The sequence below is a fragment of the Sorex araneus genome, chromosome 10 (genome assembly GCF_027595985.1).
Source record: "Sorex araneus isolate mSorAra2 chromosome 10, mSorAra2.pri, whole genome shotgun sequence".
Taxonomy (NCBI): Eukaryota; Metazoa; Chordata; class Mammalia; order Eulipotyphla; family Soricidae; genus Sorex; species Sorex araneus.
Genome location: NC_073311.1, coordinates 66,146,490 through 66,169,000, shown reverse-complemented (window position 1 = coordinate 66,169,000; position 22,511 = coordinate 66,146,490). Strand labels below are relative to the sequence as shown.

At 62.9% G+C, this 22,511-nt stretch overlaps 1 protein-coding gene across 1 annotated transcript in view; it reads right to left on the bottom strand.

Annotated features, from left to right (window-relative positions):
- The window catches only part of FAR2 (fatty acyl-CoA reductase 2), a 47,000-nt gene that overhangs the window by 2,327 nt on the left and 22,162 nt on the right, over positions 1 to 22,511 (bottom strand). Inside the window, exons 2-11 of the mRNA XM_055118477.1 lie at positions 18,161 to 18,379; positions 13,104 to 13,279; positions 12,646 to 12,825; positions 8,987 to 9,164; positions 7,966 to 8,010; positions 7,229 to 7,347; positions 6,877 to 6,944; positions 3,475 to 3,646; positions 2,332 to 2,461; positions 972 to 1,099 (exon numbers count right to left, since the gene is read on the bottom strand). Of these exons, the coding sequence (XP_054974452.1) occupies positions 972 to 1,099; positions 2,332 to 2,461; positions 3,475 to 3,646; positions 6,877 to 6,944; positions 7,229 to 7,347; positions 7,966 to 8,010; positions 8,987 to 9,164; positions 12,646 to 12,825; positions 13,104 to 13,279; positions 18,161 to 18,349 (1,385 nt within the window). The 5' untranslated portion in view covers positions 18,350 to 18,379. The remainder of the gene's footprint in view (positions 1 to 971; positions 1,100 to 2,331; positions 2,462 to 3,474; positions 3,647 to 6,876; positions 6,945 to 7,228; positions 7,348 to 7,965; positions 8,011 to 8,986; positions 9,165 to 12,645; positions 12,826 to 13,103; positions 13,280 to 18,160; positions 18,380 to 22,511) is intronic.

Here is a 22,511-nt window from a genome sequence, read left to right as displayed (position 1 = left end):
CACAGTATTCCTCATACCCCCATACTCCTCCACATACTCCTTCCACAGTATTCTTCATACTCCCCATACTCCTTCACATACTTCTCCTTCCACAGTACTCCTCATACTCCACATACTCCTCCACATACTCCTCCTTCTACAGTACTCCTCATACTCCACATACTCACAATACTCCTCCACCCCTCCTCCTTCCACAGAAGTTCTCACACTCCGCATACTCCTCAGACTCACAATGCTCCTCCACTTACCCTTCTTCCACAGTACTCCTCATACAATACTACTCCACTTCTTCCATAGTACTCCTCACAATCCACAAACTCTTCATACTCACAAAACTCCTCAGACTCCTCCTTAGACAGTATTTACTTGTCATACTCACAATACTCCTCCACATACTCTCCTCCCATATCACTCCTCATACTCAATACTCCCCCACATACTCTCCTTCCACAGTACTCATACTCAATACTCCTCCTTCCAAGTACTCCTCAGAGTGACCTCTGCTGCGCCCACAGGCAGCCCACCTGCTTTCAGCAGACTTTGCTCCTACTGCCCCGTCAACAGGTCTTGCTCCAGGAGGGCTAAATGCTAAAGGTCTTGGCCCGTTGCTCAGGCTCCTCTGTAACATCTCTCCCGTGCGGACTCCCTCCACATTCCGCCCTCCCGGGAGCACCCTGGCAGGTGTGGGCCTCAGCGCGGCCCCAGGGCCCCGTGGAAGCTGTTGCCTTTCCCCTCAGCCTCGGCCTGCGGCCGCGCACCCCATCTGCACGAATAATGATGGAGGAAAGTGCACACGGTCGGACGCGCATGCCCTGACACGCACCGTGGACCCTTCCTGCTCCTCCATGACTCAGTTGGTGTCTCCATAAAATACTACCTGCCCCCGAGGGGAGGGCCGGGGCTGAAGGTCTCGGGACCGTGTGTGGACTGTGCCCCGTGGGAAGCCCCGAGGGTCCCCCCCCAGGACTGACTTTTTCAGGTGTTCCTTCGCCTTGGGGACGCCCGACATCTCCTCCTTCAGTAAGTGCTTCTTCACGCCCACGACGTAGTTCTCGATGTACTCCAGCCAGTTCAGCTGCCGCACGTCGAAGTTAAACACCTGGAAGGCAGGAGCGGGGGTGTGCGGCGGCCGCTCCTGGACAGCCACCTGTCCACCCAGCAGTGACTGCCCACACGCAAGGCGGGTCGGGCCCTGAGAGGGAGGCCCGAGTGGTTATTTCAATGTCAGTGACACTCGGACCAAGTGGGCAGGATAAGCTTGGATCCAGCAAACTTCCTTAGGAAGTTATTTATTTATTTATTTTGCTTTTTGGGTCACACCGAGCGATGCTCAGGGGTTCCTCCTGGCTCTGCACTCAGGAATTGCTCCTGTTCAGTGCTTGGGGGACCATATGGGATGCCAGGGATCGAACCCGGGTCGGCCGCGTGCAAGGCAAACGCCCTCCCCGCTGTGCTATTGCTTCCTAAAACCTCCTTAGGAAGTTTTGTGAGGAAGCTCAAGGACCCAGGGTTAGGGAACGGAGTATTTTTATAGGGGACGGGGGCAGAGAGAGAGCACAGGGCCGAGAGTATTCGCCTCGCAGGGAAGAGTCTGATGCTGGAGGGAGCGGCTGATGGCCACCCGAGCACCACAGTCCAGCCCAGACAGTCCCTACACTCCCCCAAATTAGAGAGACGTGATGGACCGACAGAACACCCTGTCTCGCCTCACCCGTCTGCGGTGCCGGCATGTCCCGGCTAGAGGGGCGTGTTGGCAAGCAGTGGGGCCCGCTCCCCCTCCCTCCACTACACGGACACGCAAATGCCCCAGGCTGCAGCAGCGCCGCTGAGAGGACCAGCGGGAAGGAGACACTCGGAACCACGACTCGGCCTGTCTCAGTGCAGCGGCACGGACGGAGGCCTAGGTGACAGCGAGCTGGACGGAGGTGATGGACACAGCTGCCACTCTGCAGACGACGCCCGGTCTCTGTGGCTGGCACTGGGAGGAGGCCTCGGGAGGTGGGGGGAGCCCAGGCCCGGGGGGTCCTGTCCCCGCCTGAGGGGGGCGGGTGCAACTAGACTCTGGGTGGGCACCACACGGCCGTGCCCTGGAAACCAAATAGCTCGGGTCCTAGAGGGAGAGGGCCGTGCCCAGGAGCTGGTTAAGGGGAGGCCCTGGGGAAGGCCAGGCCAGGCTGACCACAGGCGGCCAGGCCGCGGGGTCCACAGGGAGAGAAGCCCAGTCTGAGATGGGGGGCCGAGCGTCATGCTCGGACCATTCCCGCGCAGGGGGGCAGGCCGGGCCAGCGCTGGCCGGGTGGGCTGTGGCCGGCGCGGGGGAGGGGCACTCACGCGCTGGTCCTCGGGGCTCAGCTGGGCCCTGAGCATCTCCGAGCTGTTCACGCTCCACTCCCAGCTGTGGCTGACGAAGTACTCCAGCAACGAGAGCATCTTCTGGATGCGGCTCATGACCTTCATGAACCTGGGGCGGCACGCGTGAGCGGGTCAGCGCTGGACCAGGCCTGGGTGCGGCGACCCTGGGGGCCAGGCCGGGCACTGCGCCCAGGCCTGGGCAGCACGGCCGGCCGCCAGGCTGCAGCTTCCCGCAGGCCGGTGCTGGGCGCCTCGCGGGACCTTCACCAACAGGCTGGCAGGTCCAGGCGAGACCCAACGCTCTGCACAGAGCCCAGGCCCACTGGGGCCCAGTCCCCGCCCACCGGGCCAGTCTCCGCCCACCGGGCCCAGTCCCCGCCCACCTGGCCCAGTTCCCGCCCACTGGGTTCTGTCTCCGCCCATTGGGCCCAGTCCCCGCCCACTGAGCCCAGTGTCCGCCCACTGGGGGCCCAGTGTCCGCCCACCATGCCCAGTCTCCGCCCACCGGGCCCTGTCCCCGCCCACTGGGCCTTGTCTCCACCAACCGGGCCCTGTCTCTGCCCACTGGGCTCAGTCTCCGCCCACCGGGCCCAGTCCCCGCCCACTGGGTCCTGTCTCCGCCCATTGGGCCCAGTCCCCGCCCACTGGGCCCAGTCTCCGCCCACCAGGCCCTGTCCCCGCCCACTGGGCCTTGTCTCCACCAACCGGGTCCTGTCTCCGCCCATTGGGCCCAGTCCCCGCCCACTGGGCCCAGTCTCCGCCCACCAGGCCCTGTCCCCGCCCACTGGGCCTTGTCTCCACCAACCGGGCCCTGTCTCTGCCCACCGGGCCCAGTCTCCGCCCACCATGCCCAGTCTCCGCCCACCGGGCCAGTCCCCGCCCACCGGGCTCAGTCTCCACCCACCAGGTCCACAATCCATGCCCACTGCATGTGTCTTCACTGCTCCCAGGGCCCCTGGGCCGGGGTCCCCGCCCATTGGGTGCAGGGAGAGCCAGTGGCACGCTCGGCACCACGTCATCGCTGCTCCTAGGGCCCGGGCCCGCCCCACTGAGGAGGACCCCAGGGGGCTGCCCTGCACGGCCCGCGTCACCCCTGTCCCCACAAGGCAGGCGTCCACTCACCGGGGCTTCCTGCCCGTGAGCCGCAGGTACAGGTCGCAGATGACCACGGGGCACCAGTGGCTGACCATGTTCCAGTATTTCTTGGCGAGGGCGCTGCTGTACAGCTCGGCGTTGGGCCTCCAGAACGTCTGCTCCAGGGGCACCTTCTCGAAGCTGGCTACCATCAGCGCGGCTGGCCAGGGCGGGCAGGGCGCGTGAGGCCGGCGCGGGGCGGGGGGCGTCCTGCGAGCTCCGCACCCGCACTTCCCGGCGCCCCCAGGAGGAATCAGCCTCACCCCAGACTATGCTTTATGGGGGGGTGGGCCTTACCCAGTGGGGCTCAGGGGTGGCTCCTGGCGGTGCCGAAGGGGCCACATCTGGTGCCAGGGGTGGGGCTGGGCTGTAGCCCCTGCACCGTCTCTGCGGCCCCAAGCAACCTTAGCGTGGCCTGTGCCAGGAGAGCGAGCATGGACGGAACCCAGGGGCAGTGAGACAGTGCCAGGGCACAGCCTGGCGTGCGTGAGGCCCCAACCCCCACCCTGGCACCGCTTCCCCTGCCTGCACCACCAGGCCTGGACCCGAGAGGCACACCCAAGGCGGGCGGGGAGAGGCTCCTGCCTGAAAGGAAAGAGCTCCCCACAGCGACAGCCTTCCTGGGGACAGGGAGGGGCCACGCCCAGTCTCGGGCAGGCCCTCCCGTGGCCACTCCAGGGAGGCTTCTGCTGTGGTCTGTTGGGGTCCACCTGGCTGTGCTCCGTGCCCAGGGATCATGCCTGCGGGTAGGGAATGACCTGGACGGGCCCCAACTAGGTGGGTACCGCCTGACCCGCTGCCCGATGGCTCTGGCCCCTCGTCCCTAGAGCTTGTACCGTCAGGGCTGGGGATGGTGCAGGGGTGAAGGCTCCGAGCAACAGCAAGGGCAGCCCAGAGGCCTGAGCACTGAGGCCCGAGCAGCACTCTCCATGGCCCCTCACACGGAGCCAGCAGCCTGGGGTGCCCTGCGTCCCGAGCACCTCTGTAGACACAGTGATTCTCTGTGAAGGACACTCGTGGCAGTGGGTTGGGCTCTGACGGAGAATGTGCCAACCATGCCCCTCGGCTCTTTACTCGGTCGGAAGCGGGCAGCAGGCTGGGGACTGGCCACTGTCCAGAGACAGGACCGGGGCCTGATGCAAACAGCTGCCCCGACCTCGAGTGCTGGGTCCCAGGCAAGCACAGGCCCCAGGGACCGAGAACAACTCTGACCCGAGGGCCCTGCCCAGCCACTGCAGCCACGGGGACAGGAGAGCCCTTCGGCAAGCCCGCCCACGGCCCACGGCCCACCCGCCCACGGCCCACGGCCCACCCGCCCACGGCTGCCTGTCTCCTGCTCAGCAAACAGCCTCCGGGTCGAGCTCAGCCCCACCCATGCCCCAGCCTGCCCTGGGCTCTACAAAACCCGTGGCTCCTCCCCAAGCTCCCATGGGACATGAGGAGGGGCGTCTGGGGGGTCCCTATCCTGCCATGCCTCCGAGGCCTGCTGCCTCCTAATGCAACCCCTAATGCAGCCCCCAGAAAGCGGGTCGGAAGATGGCTCCTGCCCGCCCCCACATCCACACCTGCAGCCTCACACCAGCACAGGCCTCAGCACTCCCCAGCCTCCCTCAGAGGCACAGCGCCAGCCTAGGGGTCACCCCACACGGCAGTGCCAGCCTAGGGGTCACCCCGGACGGCAGCGCCAGCCTAGGGGTCACCCCGGACGGCAGCGCCAGCCTAGGGGTCAGCCCGGACGGCAGCGCCAGCCTGGGGGTCAGCCCGGACGGCAGCGCCAGCCTAGGGGTCACCCCACACGGCAGCGCCAGCCCACGGGGTGTTTTATCCTGGCCAGCAAGGTGTCACTGTCCCTGCTGAGGGCACGGGAAGCGCCTGTGTGGGCATGAATTACCTGGGGAGGGACCTCAGCTGTGCCCTCCCCCGTAAATGTGGAACTTGCCCCATTTCCGTGGCACCCACAGCGAGATCCACAGCTGCCACGTGGGCAGGACGCCTGGGACAGACCACCTCAGGGCACCAAGTACCACCACCCACGGGTCAGAGGTGCTCAAGGACTCAACGCAGGCCTTACCCGGGGGGGGGGGAACAGTCCATCCTGCATCCCCGGGGGCTGGACACAAGCCTTACCCAGGCCCGGCCCATGCGTGTGCAGGAGCAGTCCCTGGGGACTGGCCGCCCTGCCCTGAGCCCACAGAGCATCTCCGGCCTTCCCAGATGGCAGACTACAGCGGCATCAGCCCTGCTGTCCTCCCCGGGGACGGCCAGTGAGTCCCCAGGGCCCCCCCGGCACTGCCCGTGCTCCCAGAGGTGGGGTGCCTGGTGCTCCCCAGGTTCATCAGGTCGTATTGCCGGTGATGTAAGATGATTATCCCTGACGGCATCTGCCGGCCAGCGTCCTCTGTGCCCGTCTCCCAGCAGACAGCCAGAGCTCCCGGCCGGGCCGGCGACGCCAGGCCTGAGAGCCGAGTGCCCTCCAGGAGCTTCGACCCCGTGTGTGCCAGGGCGGCCCCTTTCAGAGTGACAACCTTACGCCCGGCTCTGTGCCCAGGGGGGCCCTGCATGGTGCTGAGGGTCAAACCTACAAGGCAAACGCCTACTGTCGCTCCGGCCCCTGATTTCACATTTAAATACTGCACAGAGCAGCACGGCAGAGTGCCCAGAAATAAACGGCAGATTCTAGAACACTGACCTCCCCCCTGTGTATAATAGCTAAGCAAGAGCTCAGTGATTTAAGATTTGTGAACATGCACAAGAAAATCAGTTCCTGGGGCTGGGGCGAGAGCACAGCGGGGAGGGCGTTTGCCTTGCACGCGGCCGACCCGGGTTCCATTCCCAGCATCCCATATGGTTTCCTGAGCACCGCCAGGAGTGATTCCTGAGTGCATGAGCCAGGAGTAACCCCTGTGCATCGCCAGGTGTGACACAAAAAAAGCAAAAAAAAAAAAATCAGTTTCTATGTGCAGGAGAAAGTAAGAAAGTGTCAGAGGTGGCACTCGGCACGCCAATTCTGTATCCTCTGTGGGTCACTGCAGGCGTGGATGGCAACAGTGACTCCATCACAGGTTAGAGTCCTGGCTTTTCTGCCTGGTCATTGCCGGGAGGAGCAGCAGGGAGCTGGAACCCATAGCCCAGGGCCCTTGTCCCGGGTCAGCGGCCCACCTGCCACCCATCACCCTCTTCCTTGCGGCACAAAAGGACTTACGGGTCCCCTTCCGCCTCGCGCCCACCTCTGCCCCGTTTGGCTATCCCCAGACTCGCTCCCCACACAAGGCCTCGTCTCCCCGGGCAGGGGCCCACAGACGCTATCCTGGCACTGTCCCCTTTGCCACTGGGTCTGGCAGACTCGGCCCCGCTGTCCCGAGCACTGGCCCCCGACCCTGGCACACTCACCTATGTCCCTCCAGCAACAGGGGTTGAGGGCACCCGACGTACAGTGGTAGATCCGTGTTGATTTCGGTCTGGAAAATCCCAAGAGGCCGTGAGTGAACCGGGGAGACCCCTGGCACCCCAGACTGAGCCCTCCTGGCGCGGTGGGTGGCGCGCAGGGTGGTGAGCAGTGCCAGGGCGCCCCCGTGAAGACCGAGCATCCCCACCCAGTCGGGATGGAATCCCGCTCGGCCAGACCCACAGGTGGGCACAGGGCCCGGCCCGTGGGAGCACCTCCTCCTCCACAGCCCTGGCGAGCCCAGGCGCCGTGGACAGACCCCGCCCCCCGCCGCCCCCCGCGAGGTGCCCCCCGCACCTGTGCACTGCTGTGTACCAGCCCACGGCCAAGATGAGGTTGGCCACGATGTCCACTGGGATGATGTCGGCCACGGCCCTCGGGGTCCCCTTCATGGAGCGCAGCAGGCCCTTGCCCATCTGCAGAGAGAGACGGACCCTGGGCCACGCGTCCACCGCGTGCAGGAGGGACACGGGTTGCTCGAGGCCCCCTGCCCGCAGCCCCGGCCCCAGGAGGCACGTTTGGGAAGCTTCAGGAAACAGGAGTCCGGCTTCGTAAGCCACGATGAGACTCGCCCCAGGCAGGCACGAGGACACCGTCCACAGCTCCCGGAGACTGTGGCAAGGACGCCGGGGGCAGAAGCGGGGACACCGGGAAGAAGAGAGGCAAGTCCATCACCCCGTGGCTGCCGGAGCCTCATCTCGGCTGCTTTCGAGTTGGGAAGTCGGACAGTGGCTCCCGGACCCGCGATGAACCATGCTGGGAAGCGCAGTGGGCAGCTCTGACTCTGCCCGGGCCCCCAGTCCCGTGCTGACCGGACGGCAGGGGAGACACCCCCCGGGGTGGGCGGACGGCACGAAGGCCAGCCCTGGCGGCTCAGAGGCCCTCAGCCCCTCACAACCCGGGATGTTTTCCTGCCAGTAACACCCCCAGCAACAAAAATGCCCTCACGGACCGACTCCCACAGCCCGTCAGCCCGTCACCCGCAGGGGCGCTCCCGGGGCCCCTCGAGCCTCGCCCTGCAATCCCAAACCTACCGCCGTTATGATCCCTGTGATCCCGTTGAAGTTATCCACCCAGCCCTGCAAGGAAAAGGCGTGCGTTAAGCTTGCCCAGCCCCCTGCCTGCCGGCAGACCCTCGATCTCCGAACTGAGGCCACAGTCCCACCCACCGCCTGCAGCGGACTCAGCTCCCCGGGGCCATGCTGAGGATGTTGAGGACGGGATTGGCATAGACGACCACTGAGAAGTCCCCAGAGGACGTGGGGCAGGGGGTCGGGCGTGACTGAGGACACGGCCTTCCCGAGGTCATCCCTGGCCCCCACCCCCGCCCCCCTGCAGGCCTGCTGAGTGGATCACATGTTGAGGCAGAGACGTGTGTGGGGGAGGGGCGGTCAGCCCAGAAGGGCGTCTCTCTGCACCCCCAGGCTGCCCACCCGGCGGGCTTCCCAGAACAGCGTGCAGGAAATGACGGCACTCAGCGTCTGCTGCGGGTGAGGCACGTGGGTGAGGCCCCCTCCCCCGAGACCCCATCTCTGCCCACGCACCAAGGAAAAGGGACGCGGAGGCAAACAGTTAAAACAACCGTGATCGGGGCCGGAGCAATAGCACAGCGGGTGGGGCATTTGCATTGCACGCGGCCGACCCGGGTTCGATCCCCGGCATCCCATATGGTCCCCCAAGCACTGCCAGGAGTAATTCTTGAGTGCAAAGCCAGGAGGAACCCCTGAGCATCACTGGGTGTGACCCAAAAAGAAAAAAAAAAAAAACAACCGTGACCGGGCCTGGCCAGTAGCCAGTGGGGGGCGCTGGCCTTGCAGCCGGCCGGCCTGGGCTTGGCCGTAGGGGCCCCTGAGCACCGCCAGGCCTGAGTCCTGCGCACACGGCCAGCACTAACTCCGGGTACGCTCAGCTGTGCCCCACCCAGAACAGACAGGGTCCGACTCCTGCTGCTGCAGAGAGACGGGGTGCTGGGGGCCCTGCGGCGGGCCGGCCGCTCGGCCGCCCTCCGCTCTGCGGTGCTGGGGGGTCGGGGACGGGGGGTGGGAGCAGGCTTACGGGGAAGGGCTCCTGCCAGGTGGCGCCCACGATGGACGGCCTGACGATGGCCATGTTGAGGTGGCCGCCCTCCTTCTGCACCACCATCTCGGCCAGGGCCTTGGTGTAGATGTAGGTGTTGGGCCGGTCCCCGATCAGCCTGGGGGTGATCTCCTCGATGATGGCGTCGTCCAGCCACCTGCGGGCATGAGGGAGGCTCGAGCGGCCGCACGGACACTAGGGCAGAGAGACGCAGGCACAGCTGGCCGCGCCGCCCGGGGCTCGGGGGCTCGGGGCAGAGCAGGGGCCGTGGAAGACCCCCTGCCCCACGGCCCGGCCTCCCAGCACAGCCCCACTCACCTGACACAGTCCGAGCCCCCGCCCCACGGGCTCCTGCTACTCCAGGGCCCCAGCCCCCGCGGGCACTGCCTGGCCACAGGCAAAGGGCTGTGACCAGAGTCCAAGGGGCAGCCCTGGCCACTCCACACTGCCCAGCTAGAGGCCAGGCCCTCACCTTGCCACTGGTCACTTTTAAATTTTTAAAATTCTGTTTGGTGCCTTGACACATGCAAGTGAGTTTAGCAGATGCACAGCTGCTGCAGCCAGCCATGCGGCATTCTGCATGTACAGCCATGGGCATTCTGCATGTACAGCCATGCGGCATTCTGCATGTACAGCCATGGGCATTCTGCATGTACAGCCATGGGCATTCTGCAGGTGTGTACAGCCATGCGGCATTCTGCATGTACAGCCATGGGCATTCTGCATGTACAGCCATGGGCATTCTGCAGGTGTGTACAGCCATGGGCATTCTGCATGTACAGCCATGGGCATTCTGCAGGTGTGTACAGCCATGTGGCATTCTGCATGTACAGCCATGGGCATTCTGCATGTACAGCCATGGGCATTCTGCATGTACAGCCATGGGCATTCTGCAGGTGTGTACAGCCATGCGGCATTCTGCATGTACAGCCATGGGCATTCTGCAGGTGTGTACAGCCATGCGGCATTCTGCATGTACAGCCATGGGCATTCTGAAAGTACAGCCATGGGCACTCTGCATGTACAGCCATGGGCATTCTGCATGTAGAGCCATGCGGCATTCTGCATGTACAGCCATGCGGCATTCTGCATGTACAGCCATGGGCATTCTGCAGGTGTGTACAGCCATGGGCACTCTGCATGTACAGCCATGGGCATTCTGCAGGTGTGTACAGCCATGCGGCATTCTGCATGTACAGCCATGGGCATTCTGCCTGTACAGCCATGGGCATTCTGAAAGTACAGCCATGCGGCATTCTACAGCCATGCGGCATTCTGCATGTACAGCCATGCGGCATTCTGCATGTACAGCCATGGGCATTCTGCATGTACAGCCATGGGCATTCTGCATGTACAGCCATGGGCATTCTGCAGGTGTGTACAGCCATGCGGCATTCTGCATGTACAGCCATGGGCATTCTGCAGGTGTGTACAGCCATGCGGCATTCTGCATGTACAGCCATGGGCATTCTGAAAGTACAGCCATGGGCACTCTGCATGTACAGCCATGGGCATTCTGCATGTAGAGCCATGCGGCATTCTGCATGTACAGCCATGCGGCATTCTGCATGTACAGCCATGGGCATTCTGCATGTACAGCCATGCGGCATTCTGCATGTACAGCCATGGGCATTCTGAAAGTACAGCCATGGGCATTCTGCATGTACAGCCATGGGCATTCTGCATGTACAGCCATGGGCATTCTGCAGGTGTGTACAGCCATGGGCATTCTGCATGTACAGCCATGGGCATTCTGCAGGTGTGTACAGCCATGCGGCATTCTGCATGTACAGCCATGGGCATTCTGCCTGTACAGCCATGGGCATTCTGAAAGTACAGCCATGCGGCATTCTACAGCCATGCGGCATTCTGCATGTACAGCCATGCGGCATTCTGCATGTACAGCCATGGGCATTCTGCAGGTGTGTACAGCCATGGGCACTCTGCATGTACAGCCATGGGCATTCTGCATGTACAGCCATGGGCATTCTGCAGGTACAGCCATGGGCATTCTGCATGTACAGCCATGCGGCATTCTGCATGTACAGCCATGGGCATTCTGCAGGTGTGTACAGCCATGCGGCATTCTGCGTGTACAGCCATGCGGCATTCTGCATGTACAGCCATGGGCATTCTGCAGGTGTGTACAGCCATGCGGCATTCTGCATGTACAGCCATGTGGCATTCTGCATGTACAGCCATGGGCATTCTGCATGTACAGCCATGGGCATTCTGCAGGTACAGCCATGCGGCATTCTGCATGTACAGCCATGCGGCATTCTGCAGGTCTGTACAGCCATGGGCATTCTGCAGGTACAGCCATGCGGCATTCTGCATGTACAGCCATGGGCATTCTGCATGTACAGCCATGGGCATTCTGCAGGTCTGTACAGCCATGCGGCATTCTGCAGGTCTGTACAGCCACGGGGCATGTCTGCAGGTGTGTACGGCCCATGGGGCATGTCTGTAGGTCAGCACAGCCCACAGCATGTCTGCAGGTCTGTATGGTCCACGGGGCATGTCTGTAGGTCCGTACGGCCCACAAGACTGGTGATCATCTGCTGAAATATCTGAGGAGGGCAGACACAACAGTCTGGGAAGGGAGTGAAGACAGTCCTAAAGGGGATCCAGAAAGGATCCAAGAGTGGGATTTAACAGAGAGATCTACTAGGGGTCCAAACAGAGGGATCTAACAGTGGGATCTAACAAAGGGATCTACTAGGGGTCCAAACAGAGGGATCTAACAGAGGATCTACTAGGGATCCAAGAGTGGGATCTAACAGAGGGATCTACTAGGGGTCCAACAGAGGGATCTAACAAAGGGATCTAACAGTGGGATCTAACAGTGGGATTTAACAGAGGGATCTACTAGGGGTCCAAACAGAGGGATCCAACAGAGGATCTACTAGGGATCCAAGAGTGGGATCTAACAGAGGGATCTACTAGGGGTCCAACAGAGGGATCTAACAGAGGGATCTACTAGGGATTCATCAGAGGAATCTACAAGTCTAACTGTGGGATCTAACAAGGGATCTAATATTGCTCCCCTCGAATAACCTACAGAAGAGATCTAACAGAGGGACCGAATAGTGTCCCCAAAGAGGGATCTACCAGGGGATCTACTGAGAGAGTCATCAGAGGGATCTACTGTCCCTGGAGCCGTGGCCCTGCCCGTCTGGGGGAGGTCTGTGCCAATGAGCCCGCAGCGAAGGGCCCAGCAGCGCCTCTGCCGTGACGGCAGGTGAGTCGCTGACCGTCAGCTCCAGGAAGACGCGCTGTGGTTTTCCCGGCCAATGGGCCTATGCCCACGTGTGCCAATCCCATGTTGGGCACCATGTCCACAGACTCCCAGACAAGAGAGCGGAACCTAGCATGGGCCAGAACATCTGGGCTTCTGGCCGCACGTGACCCGCATCACACGTGCTTCTCAACTGGAACAGAAGAAAGCTGGGAAGTGCCCACGTGGGCCACAACTCCAGGAACTGGGATATCCTCTGACCCCGTGACCCATGTGGCCCCCTGGTGCCCGGGATGAGGGGGCGAGAGGCCCAGTGGGCCCGTTCTGCGCGGGATCCCCGGCGTGTGCCCTCCGTCCCTGGGTGCTGGGGCCTGGGCTCGGGGCCCCGCTGCCCACTTACTCCATGGAGGCCATGATCTGCTGCGGCTCCACGGGGCACGAGTACACCACCTCGTCGATGTGCTGGAGGTTGCAGTTGGCGTAGGCGGTGGAGACGTGGACGAAGGCCTCCAGCCGGGCCATCTGGCTGGCCATGCGCAGGAGCTGCTGGGTGGCTGCCACGTTCAGCTGCACGGCGTGCCTGCAGGGGACGAACACAGAAAGGCTGTAACAATGGTCTCCCCAATGTTAAAATGGTCACCCCAGCCCAGGAGACCCTCTAGAAGGAGAAGGAGAAGGAGAAGTTTCACCCCTTGGGAATATTTTTTTCCACTGAGTTTCTTAAAAAGCAGAGGAGACGGGGCTGGGTGTCTCTCAGAGGGCTGCAGTGCCCGGCTGGGCGGGAGCTCAGAACCTCCAGCTCACGTGGCTGCAGGGGCTCCGGGAGGCCCCAGACGGTGCCCGCGCCCGGATGCGTACTTGAGGTGGTCGTCGAAGCGCACGGTGGCAGCGCAGTGGAAGACGAGGTTGGTGCTGGACAGCAGCTCCTGGGTGTCCTCCTTGCTGATGGCCAGGTCCTGCTGGTTGAGGTCTGCGCAGATGGGCCGGATCTTCTCGTGCACGTTGGGATACAATTCCTTGACTTTGTCAAATAGCTGGAAAGACGCAGATGCAGCTCATGGGTGTTGGAGACTGACCCCAAGTGTTTCAGGCTCTACCAGGGAACTTCCCCAGAGAAGCTACAGTGCTCCCACGAGCACCCTAATCCCTGAGTTTACCTTTAACCTTCCCTTGTGCTTTACCTCCCATTGTTAGCTACTAAGTTCCCCGAGTCAGGCTTGGTTACTTAAAAGTCAAACCTTCTGGTGCCTCTGGATTTTTTTTTCTTTTTTTGTCTGTAGTGAATTACTTGCTCTTTTCCTTTCCCTTTAAGTCTTTTTATGTTTTTTTTTTTTTTTCGGGTCACACCCAGCGATGCACAGGGGTTACTCCTGGCTCTGCACTCAGGAGTTGCTCCTGGAGGTGCTGTGGGACCCTATGGGATGCTGGGAATCGAACCCGGTCGACCAAGTGCAAGGCAAACACCCTCCCCGCTGTGCTATCGCTCCAGCCCCTCGTCTTTTTAGGTTTTTCTACAGAGCTTTGCTTAAACATGGAAAAGCCACCAATGCCATGGTCCTGAGGTCTGGGAGTCGAGTGACTGAAGTGTATCTGCTCCTGGCCACCCACCACAATTACTCGGCTGCTGTAGTCCCTAACCCCGAAGACCCCTGGGTCCCAGCGAGGGGCCTCTGACCCGGGGCAAGCACCGAGACGGGGCAGTCTGGAAAGCACAAACCAAGGTCTTGATACACTCTGTGCTGACCTCAGAGACAGAGCCCTACTGGCCGGAGGACCTAGCCTGGGGTTTGCGGAAAAAGCCTAGCTGGTGGATTTCTCAGCAGGGCCCCCGGGAGACAGAGCGTCTCCTTGAGTTCATTCCCCCACGAGAACTGCCTTCGTGGAAACGCTTCCCCCCCGTAAGTGATCAGTCTCGCCTGCGTGCAGGCCTGTGCCTCAAACCTCTTCAGATTGTTTTTTTTCTTTTTGGGTCACACTCGGCGATGCTCAGGAGTTACTCCTGGCAGTGCTCGGGGGACCACATGGAATGCTGGGAATTGAACCCAGGTTTGCTGTGTGCAAGGCAAACGCCCTCCCGGCTGTGCAATCTCTCCAGCGCCCCCGCCCCCCTTCAGGTTTTGTGTACAGGCTACCCAGCCCCTGAGTAAGCGGGCCGGTTGCACCGTCTACCCGAGTCCCGTCTCTTGGTTCCTCTGCGGGGGAGGCCTGGGAGGCAGCTCTTGGCCACTGAACACGTCCTGCACCTGAACTCACAGCGGGGACCCTCCGGCCCCCCTCCCCTGCCCTCCCCAGATCCGCCTCGGGCCCCGCAGAACCATTCATGGAACCTTCGCGTCCTGCTCCGAGCAGCCGTGGTTTGTCCCCCGGGTCCACTCCCGGCTGGACAGTGCAGGTGCAGCGTCGCCCGGCCTGCACCCGGGAGGGCACAGGAGCCGGGGCTGGGTGGGCCCTACCTCACACCCCCGGTCAGCTGAGCAGCACGCCGGTCTGGGAGGACACGCAGACACGCGTGTGACACGCTCCGGGAGGGCAGCACTGGCCCGGGGTCACGTGGTCAAGTGCTCCACTGGTGACTTTAGGGGATGACTGAAAAATTCCAACTGGCCGACAAAGTTGTTGCCTCTACCACAACTGCTCGGACCCGCTGGGCGGCCGTCCACGTGGCCTGTACTCAGACCGCTGGGCTACTGTCCATGTGGTCAGTACTCAGGCTGCTGGGCGACCGTCCACGTGGCCAGTACTCAGGCCGCTGGGCGACTGTCCACGTGGGCAGTACTTAGGCCGATGGGTGACTGTCCACGTGGGCAGTACTCAGGCCACTGGGCGGCCATCCATGTGGCCAGTACTCAGACTGCTGGCGGCCATCCACGTGGCCAGTACTCAGGCCGTTGGGCGACCGTCCACGTGGGCAGTACTCAGACCGCTGGGCGGCCGTCCACGTGGCCAGTGCTCAGTCCGCTGGGCGGCCGTCCACAGCATCTTCACCAGTTCCCAGAGCATCTGCCTTGGTGGAACCATCTCGGCTCCAAGCTTCCTGTTTGAGTCATACATGGCAGTGCTCAGGGGACGGGGATGGTATGTCCGTGCTGTGTATGTGTGTGGGTATATGTGAGTGCAAGTATGCTATCTAGGTGTATGGTGTGTACATATCTATGATATGGACGCATGTGTATGCTGTGTGTGTACATGTGCGTGTGTACGTGCGAGTGGTGTGTACAAATGTGTATATGTGTGTGTGTGGTATGTATGTATGGATGGATGTGTATACATATGTGTGTGAGCGGCATGTATGGATGTGTGTACATGTGAGTGGTATGTATGAATGTGTATTCTGTGTGTGTACACGTGTGTGTGTGGCATGTACGAGTGTGTCTTTATGCTGTGTGTGTGTTCAGGGGTATCTGCTGACTCTCCCACGTAATCCAGACGCCCCAGGAGGGGAAATGAAGGTGCTCGTGACTCAGGCTGAGTTCTGTGGTCTGCGGCTGCTTGAGTGACGTGTGCTCCGTGGGTTCCAGTTTGAGGCTTTCACAGAGACACAGTGTGCCCGAGGGGTGCAAGGAGAGGAGGAAGCAGTGGGCAAGGGAGATGCCAGGGCGAGCCCCGAGCCGGGCGGTCAGCCAGAAGGGAGGAAAACAGCTGGTGGGCCTCGGGGCCGACCCCTGTCCCGAACGGAGAGGCCCAGGGGCAGGGGCTGGGTGAGTGACCGTCAGGGGCCAGCGGGCACACACTGGCCAGGTCCTCAGTCGGGGTGAGTGACCGTCAGGGGCCAGCAGGCACTCACTGGCCAGATCATCAGTCGGGGTGAGTGACCATCAGGGGCCAGCAGGCACGCACTAACCAGGTCCTCAATCTGAGTGAATGACCGTCAGGGGGCAGCAGGCACTCACTGGCCAGATCATCAGTTGGGGTGAGTGACCCTCAGGGGCCAGCGGGCACACACAGGCCAGATCATCAGTCGGGGTGAGTGACCGTCAGGGGCCAGCGGGCACTCACTGGCCAGATCATCAGTCGGGGTGAGTGACCGTCAGGGGCCAGAGGGCACTCACTGGCAAGATCATCAGTCGGGGTGAGTGACCGTCAGGGCCAGAGGGCACTCACTAGCCAGGCACACCCCTTGTTCCTGTCCAGACACCTCGCTGTCCCCTCAGCCCCAGGGGTCCGGGGAGGCTCTGCTGGGTCCCTGGGCCTGCCCGTGTGACGGTCCCCAGCTCACCCCCAGCTCTGGGCTGCTCATGGAATAATGCCGGTAAATGAGCATCTTCCAATGAGTTCTTCTGTTTATTCTTTTCAGACTTTAGGTTTCGTGTCACGCCCGGCAGTGCTCAGAGTTTACTCCTGGCTCTGTGCTCAGGGGTCACTCCTGGCAGGCGTTGGACAGGAGGCGGTGACGGGGGTCAAACTGGGGTGAGCCATGCGCAAGGCCAGCCCCCTGCCCGCTGCGCTGTCTCAGGCCTGGGCACTTCCCTGCGGAGCAGATCAGAGCCGTCCTGCTAAGGCCGTCTGCAGCCGCAGCCGCTCCCACTCGGGGGGGGGGGCACGTTCCCCGGGAGGGGCAGCCAGGAGGGCGCGTGGGTCTGCCCGAGGCTCTGCCCACACGTGCGGGGTCGGGGCAGGTCACAGATGCACACGACAGGAGCACAGGCTGCAGGTGAACACGCCATGCAAGTGGCCACAGTGGCCAGTGACTAGCTGCAGCGCACGTGGCAGCTCCTGCCGGAAAGGGTACGGGGAGAGCAGCGTGGGCACCGATGCCCGCATTAACCCCCGGGCCCGGGAGAGGGGGCAAGGCTGGGCCCCAGGACAGCACACCCGGGCTTGGGAGGGAGGGACGGAGGGAGAGACACAGAGAGCGGGAGAGACAGGAGAGATGAGGGGGGAGGGAGGGAGAGACACAGAGAGCGGGAGAGACAGGAGAGATGGGGGGAGGGAGAGAGAGGAAGGGAGAAAGAGAAAGAGGGAGAGTGAGAGAGAGAAAAAGAGACGGAGAGAGAGGAAGAGAGGAGAGAGGAAGAGAGGAGAGAGAGGGAGAGGGAGAGAAAGAGGGAGAGAAGGAGAGAGAGTTTGGAGAAAACCAAGGTGGGTGGCCTGCGCCCACGGGCACTGCAGGGCAGGCGGCTGGAACTGGGCAGTGCCTCTGAGCGCGTCCCTGCGTGGTCTAATGTCGAGGGCCATTCCCGTGACAGACTCAGGGCAGGCGGCTGGAACTGGGCAGTGCCTCTGAGCGCGTCCCTGCGTGGTCTAATGTCGAGGGCCATTCCCGTGACAGACTCAGGGCTGGGAGGCGGGAACAGGTCTCAGCCTGGCGTGGGGACAGGCCTGGGGCGTGGCTGGGAAGCTGCAGAGAGTGGCTGGGAAGCTGCAGAGAGGACACGGGACAATGACACAGGGGACAGTGACACAGGGGACAGTGACACAGGGGACAGTGACACAGGGGAGAGTGGATGGGGTACAGGGGACAGTGACACAGGGGACAGTGACACAGGAGACAGTGATGCAGGGGACAGTGACACAGGGGACAGTGGACAGTGACGCAGGGGACAGTGATGCAGAGGACAGTGACACAGGGGACAGTGGACAGTGACACAGGGGACAGTGATGCAGGGGACAGTGACACAGGGGACAGTGGACAGTGACGCAGGGGACAGTGACGCAGGGGACAGTGATGCAGGGGACAGGGGACAGTGACATGCGGGACAGTGGCACAGCTCACCGCCTGGCCCTCCACTGCCCCCAGGACGTCGGGCTGCTGACAGGGCTGGGCCTGCCGCACTGACCGGGCCCTCGGCTGCGGCTGCAGACTGTCGGGCCATTCGTCACAGTGCCCGAGTGTCCACAGCAGCCACGGCCACTGACCGAGAGGGAGCGGCAGGAGCCAAGGGCGTTGGGGGAGCCCGTGGGACGCCCGCACCCACCTCGTAGCTGAGCATCTGGGCCACCCGCTCCTGCAGCGTCTGGCCCTTCTTGGGCCGCACCAGGACGTAGACGACCCTGAGGCCCGGGCTGGCGCGCAGCAGCTTCTCCAGCAGCACCTTGCCCAGGAAGCCGGTGGCCCCTGTGACCAGGACGGACTTGCCCTCGTAGAAGGGCGCGATCTCAGACATGGCGCGGGCTCCTGTGGCGGGAACGCGGTCCTGCAGGCAGAGCAGCAGGGCACGGCCGCCGTCAGGGACCCACAAGGCACCCATGTCCCCATCGGGCACCCGTACCCCACCAGGGCACCCCTACCCCATCAGGCACCTGTACCCCATCACGGACACCCGTACCCCACCAGGGCACCCGTACCCCATCAGGGCACCCGTACCCTATCACGGACACCCGTACCCCACCAGGGCACCCGTACCCCATCAGGCACCCATACCCCATCACGGACACCCATACCCCATCAGGGCACCCGTATCCCACCAGGGCACCCGTACCCCATCAGGGCACCCGTACCCCATCCGGCACCTGTACCCCATCGGGCACCCGTACCCCATCAGGCACCCGTACCCCATCAGGGTACCCCTACCCCACCAGGCACCCGTACCCCATCGGGCACCCGTACCCCATCAGGGCACCCGTACCCCATCAGGCACCCATACCCCATCAGGGTACCCCTACCCCACCAGGCACCCGTACCCCATCGGGCACCCGTACCCCATCAGGGCACCCGTACCCCATCAGGGCACCCCTACCCCACCAGGCACCCGTACCCCATCAGGCACCCGTACCCCATCAGGCACCCCTACCCCATCAGGCACCCCTACCCCATCAGGGCACCCCTACCCCATCAGGCACCCGTACCCCATCAGGGCACCCGTACCCCATCGGGCACCCGTACCCCATATACCCCATCAGGCACCTGTACCCCATCCGGGCACCCGTACCCCATCAGGGCACCCGTACCCCCTCAGGGCACCCGTACCCCATCCGGGCACCCGTACCCCATCAGGCACCCGTACCTCATCGGGGACACCCCCACCCGAGCAGCTCCCGGGACTGCCACAGGCGCCCCAGCACTGCCCCCGCCCCCGGCACAGGAGATGCGCTCGGCGAGGCTGGCCCCCACCTCCCTGTCCCTGACACGACCTCTCACCCCGTGTCGCAGAGTCATCACAGATGTCCCAGGTACCAGCCCAACAGCACCGCACCCCCTCCCTCCACCCACTCCCCAACAGCCTCCCTCCCCTGCCAGGACAGACCACCGCAGTGTCCCTCCGGGGGAGGTCAGCCCGCCTCTTCTCCCCTCACTGTTTGGCAGCCTGATTTCCCTCCTTGGGCGGCCTTGAAGAACAACTCCCTTCCCTGAGGTTTTCCGTGCCAGGAAAGTTTCTCCGTGGGCTGGGGGCAGCTGGACAAACGCTGAGGTAGCGCCCCCCCCCCCCCCCCCCGCCAAGGGAAGCTCCTCCCGCCGAGCGCCTGCCTCCGACGGGCAGCTACACCCCAGAGTTGGTGCCCTGGTGTCACCCCTCCCCTCCCGGCACAGGGGGTGCCTGCTGGGCTTCTCTCCTCTCCGCCGGGGGTGGGGGGGGCAGGGGGACGGCGCGCACAGTCGTGGTAAGTGCTCAGACACACACGTGCCACCGCTAGCACCGGGCGACCACCCTGTCCTCACGCCACCCTGGCGCTTCCTGGTTCTGCCGCAGTCACTTTCAGACATGGCCTGTGACGGTGGCCGGTGCTTCCTGGGAGCTGCAACTCAAGCCGAGACACTTAGACCAGCCGTGAGTCCGCGTCACGGCTGTAGGAACCGTCACTCTTGACGAAGAGCAGAGACGGAGCTTCCGGATGCTGACCGCAGGGGACACCCCGACGGTGACCAAACTGTAATGCCGCCACCATCGTGGATCTGCGTCTGGACACCGGCCACCAGCTGTCTGATTTCCTGATCGGAGGACGTGCAAAACCCTTTTTTTTTTAAAAAAAAAAGTATTTATTTATTTTGCTTTTTGGGTCACACCCGGCGATGCACAGGGGTTCCTCCTGGCTCTGCACTCAGGAATTACCCCTGGCGGTGCTCAGGGGACCATATGGGATGCTGGGAATCGAACCTGGATCAGTTGCGTGCAAGGCAAATGCTCTACCTGCTGTGCTATCGCTCCATCCCTGCCGAACCCTTTAAAAGGCGGAAAAGACTGTGACGGGGACTGCAGTTTTGGGTCTGGGGTCCTGTGCAGTCACTGGCTTATAAATGCCTCAAAATTTTGCTGGTTCTCTGGGTCTCTAATTTGCTCCCCACAACAAACGGAGGGGCTGGGGTCTGAGCAGGAAGGCTGAGTGGGCCCCGGAGAGCAGCAGGACTGCGGGCACCCACGGTGAGATGAGACGGAACCAGGCTGGAGAGAGCGGCTCGAGGCCCGTGGCCTCCGCGTGTGGTCCGTGGCCAGGCCAGCAGGCCAGTGGAGAAACCGGAATTGGGTTCAGTGTACAGTTTTCTCAGAAGGCCGTGGGCAAAGGGAGGAAGCAAACGCTGCGAGGCCACAGGTTCGACTCGCTCTTTTTCATTTTTTTTTTTTTTTTTTGCTCTTTGGGTCACACCTGGCGATGCACAGGGGTTACTCCTGGCTCATGCACTCAGGAATTACTCCTGGCGGTGCTCGGGGGACCATATGGGATGCTGGGAATCGAACCCGGGTCGGCTGCATGCAAGGCATGCAAGCCCTACCCGCTGTGCTATTACTCCAGCCCTTGACTCGCTCTTTTTCCTGATGAGAATTTATTTGTGACAGAAAGGATAAAGCACTCGGAACACCCTGGAGCTTTCCACCTGCTGCCCTTTGTTCGGGCCACGCCTGGCTCTGCTCTCTCTGCACCCTAAGTCCTGACCACACGAGGCCAGACAACACGGCCCGCCCAGATGTGGAGCTGACCTTCCCCTCCCCCCCAGGCCAGGCAGCGGAGCTGCAGGACGTCCCAGTGCCCCAACACGCCCACAGCAGGCGCCCTGCACCCACTGACGGCCCCCCCCCCCCCACACACCCGTCACGGCCTCGCCGCTCCTGGGACACACCGTGAGCCACGCTCCCTCCCTCCCTCCCTCCCTGTTTGTTGGGTAACCTGGGCTGTCCTTGCTCCTCCCGCAGGGACCTTAGGGTTACTGAGCTACTCCCACAACAGTGCCCTGGGGCACACCCAATTCCATCAGGCACTAATGATCCTACATTGCTTCTCTTTCCTTTATGTCACTTGCATGTTTAGCAAAGTCCTTTTGTATAGACTTTTTGTATAGGGGACGGGAGACACCAGCTCATGGGCCCACCCGCCCCTCCTGTTCCTCTCGGGTGCGGGGGCCGAGAACATAACCGAGCGCCCAGCTCTGCCTGGGGGGACAGACATGACACTGTCACGGCAGGTCAGTGGACACCTGGGGGCCAGCAGGGGCCTGGTGACCAGCAGGGGTCCTGGGGTCAGCAGGGGGACCTGGGGGCCAGCAGGGGGTTCTGGGGGTCAGCAGGGGGCCTGGGGGTCAGCAGGGGGGCCTGGGGGTCAGCAGGGGCCTGGGGTCAGCACCTCCAGCGGCCCCCTCCTAGGGCGTGTGTGGGGTGACCAGCTGCCCCAGCTCCGAGCCCGACAGTGCTCCTGTGTGGAGCCCAGGATCGGGTCGGCCCTCCTGAGTTCCAGCACGGAATTGTTCCCTGGACCATGCTGGCATGAGGCCAGGCCTCGGGTCAGATGGGAGAACCGGAGACAAACCCGGGAACTGGGGACCCCGCCCCCCCACCCCCCCAACTACCACCACCCCCGGCTGCCCCAACACTCCTGCCTCAGGCCCTGAGGCTTGATTCTTAGGAAGGAGCCCAGGGCGGTCCGGGGGGAGGGGTCTGAGGCAGGACATGCCCCGCCCTGCCTGCAGGGGGCAGCAGAGCACCTCCCTGGATGGCGCGGCCCAGCGGCTAAGCCTGCTGCTTGCTCCTCGGGCCCAGGGCTGGGCCAGTGCCTGCCGAGGTGGGTCTCACACCTGCCTGATCAGAGTGAGAACACCGCGGCCGCCCCTCCCCCACTGCCCACGGCTGGGCACGACTCAGTGGACCCTGGTACTGCCAGGTGTGCCCGGTGACCCCAGGACCTGATCACAGGGTCCTGCCCATACCTGCAGCCACGGGGCACTGTCTGGGACCCCAGACCCTGAAGCTTGGAACCGCCCCCACCCCAAGGAAGCCACCTGTCCACTGAGAGCCCAGGCTGCTGTCCAGTGCCCCGCGGTGTCCCTGTGGCGGGCCGGGCCCTGCCCTCTTTCCGGACCCCCGGGCTTTGTGGCACACGCAGGGCAGAGGCTGGCTCCCG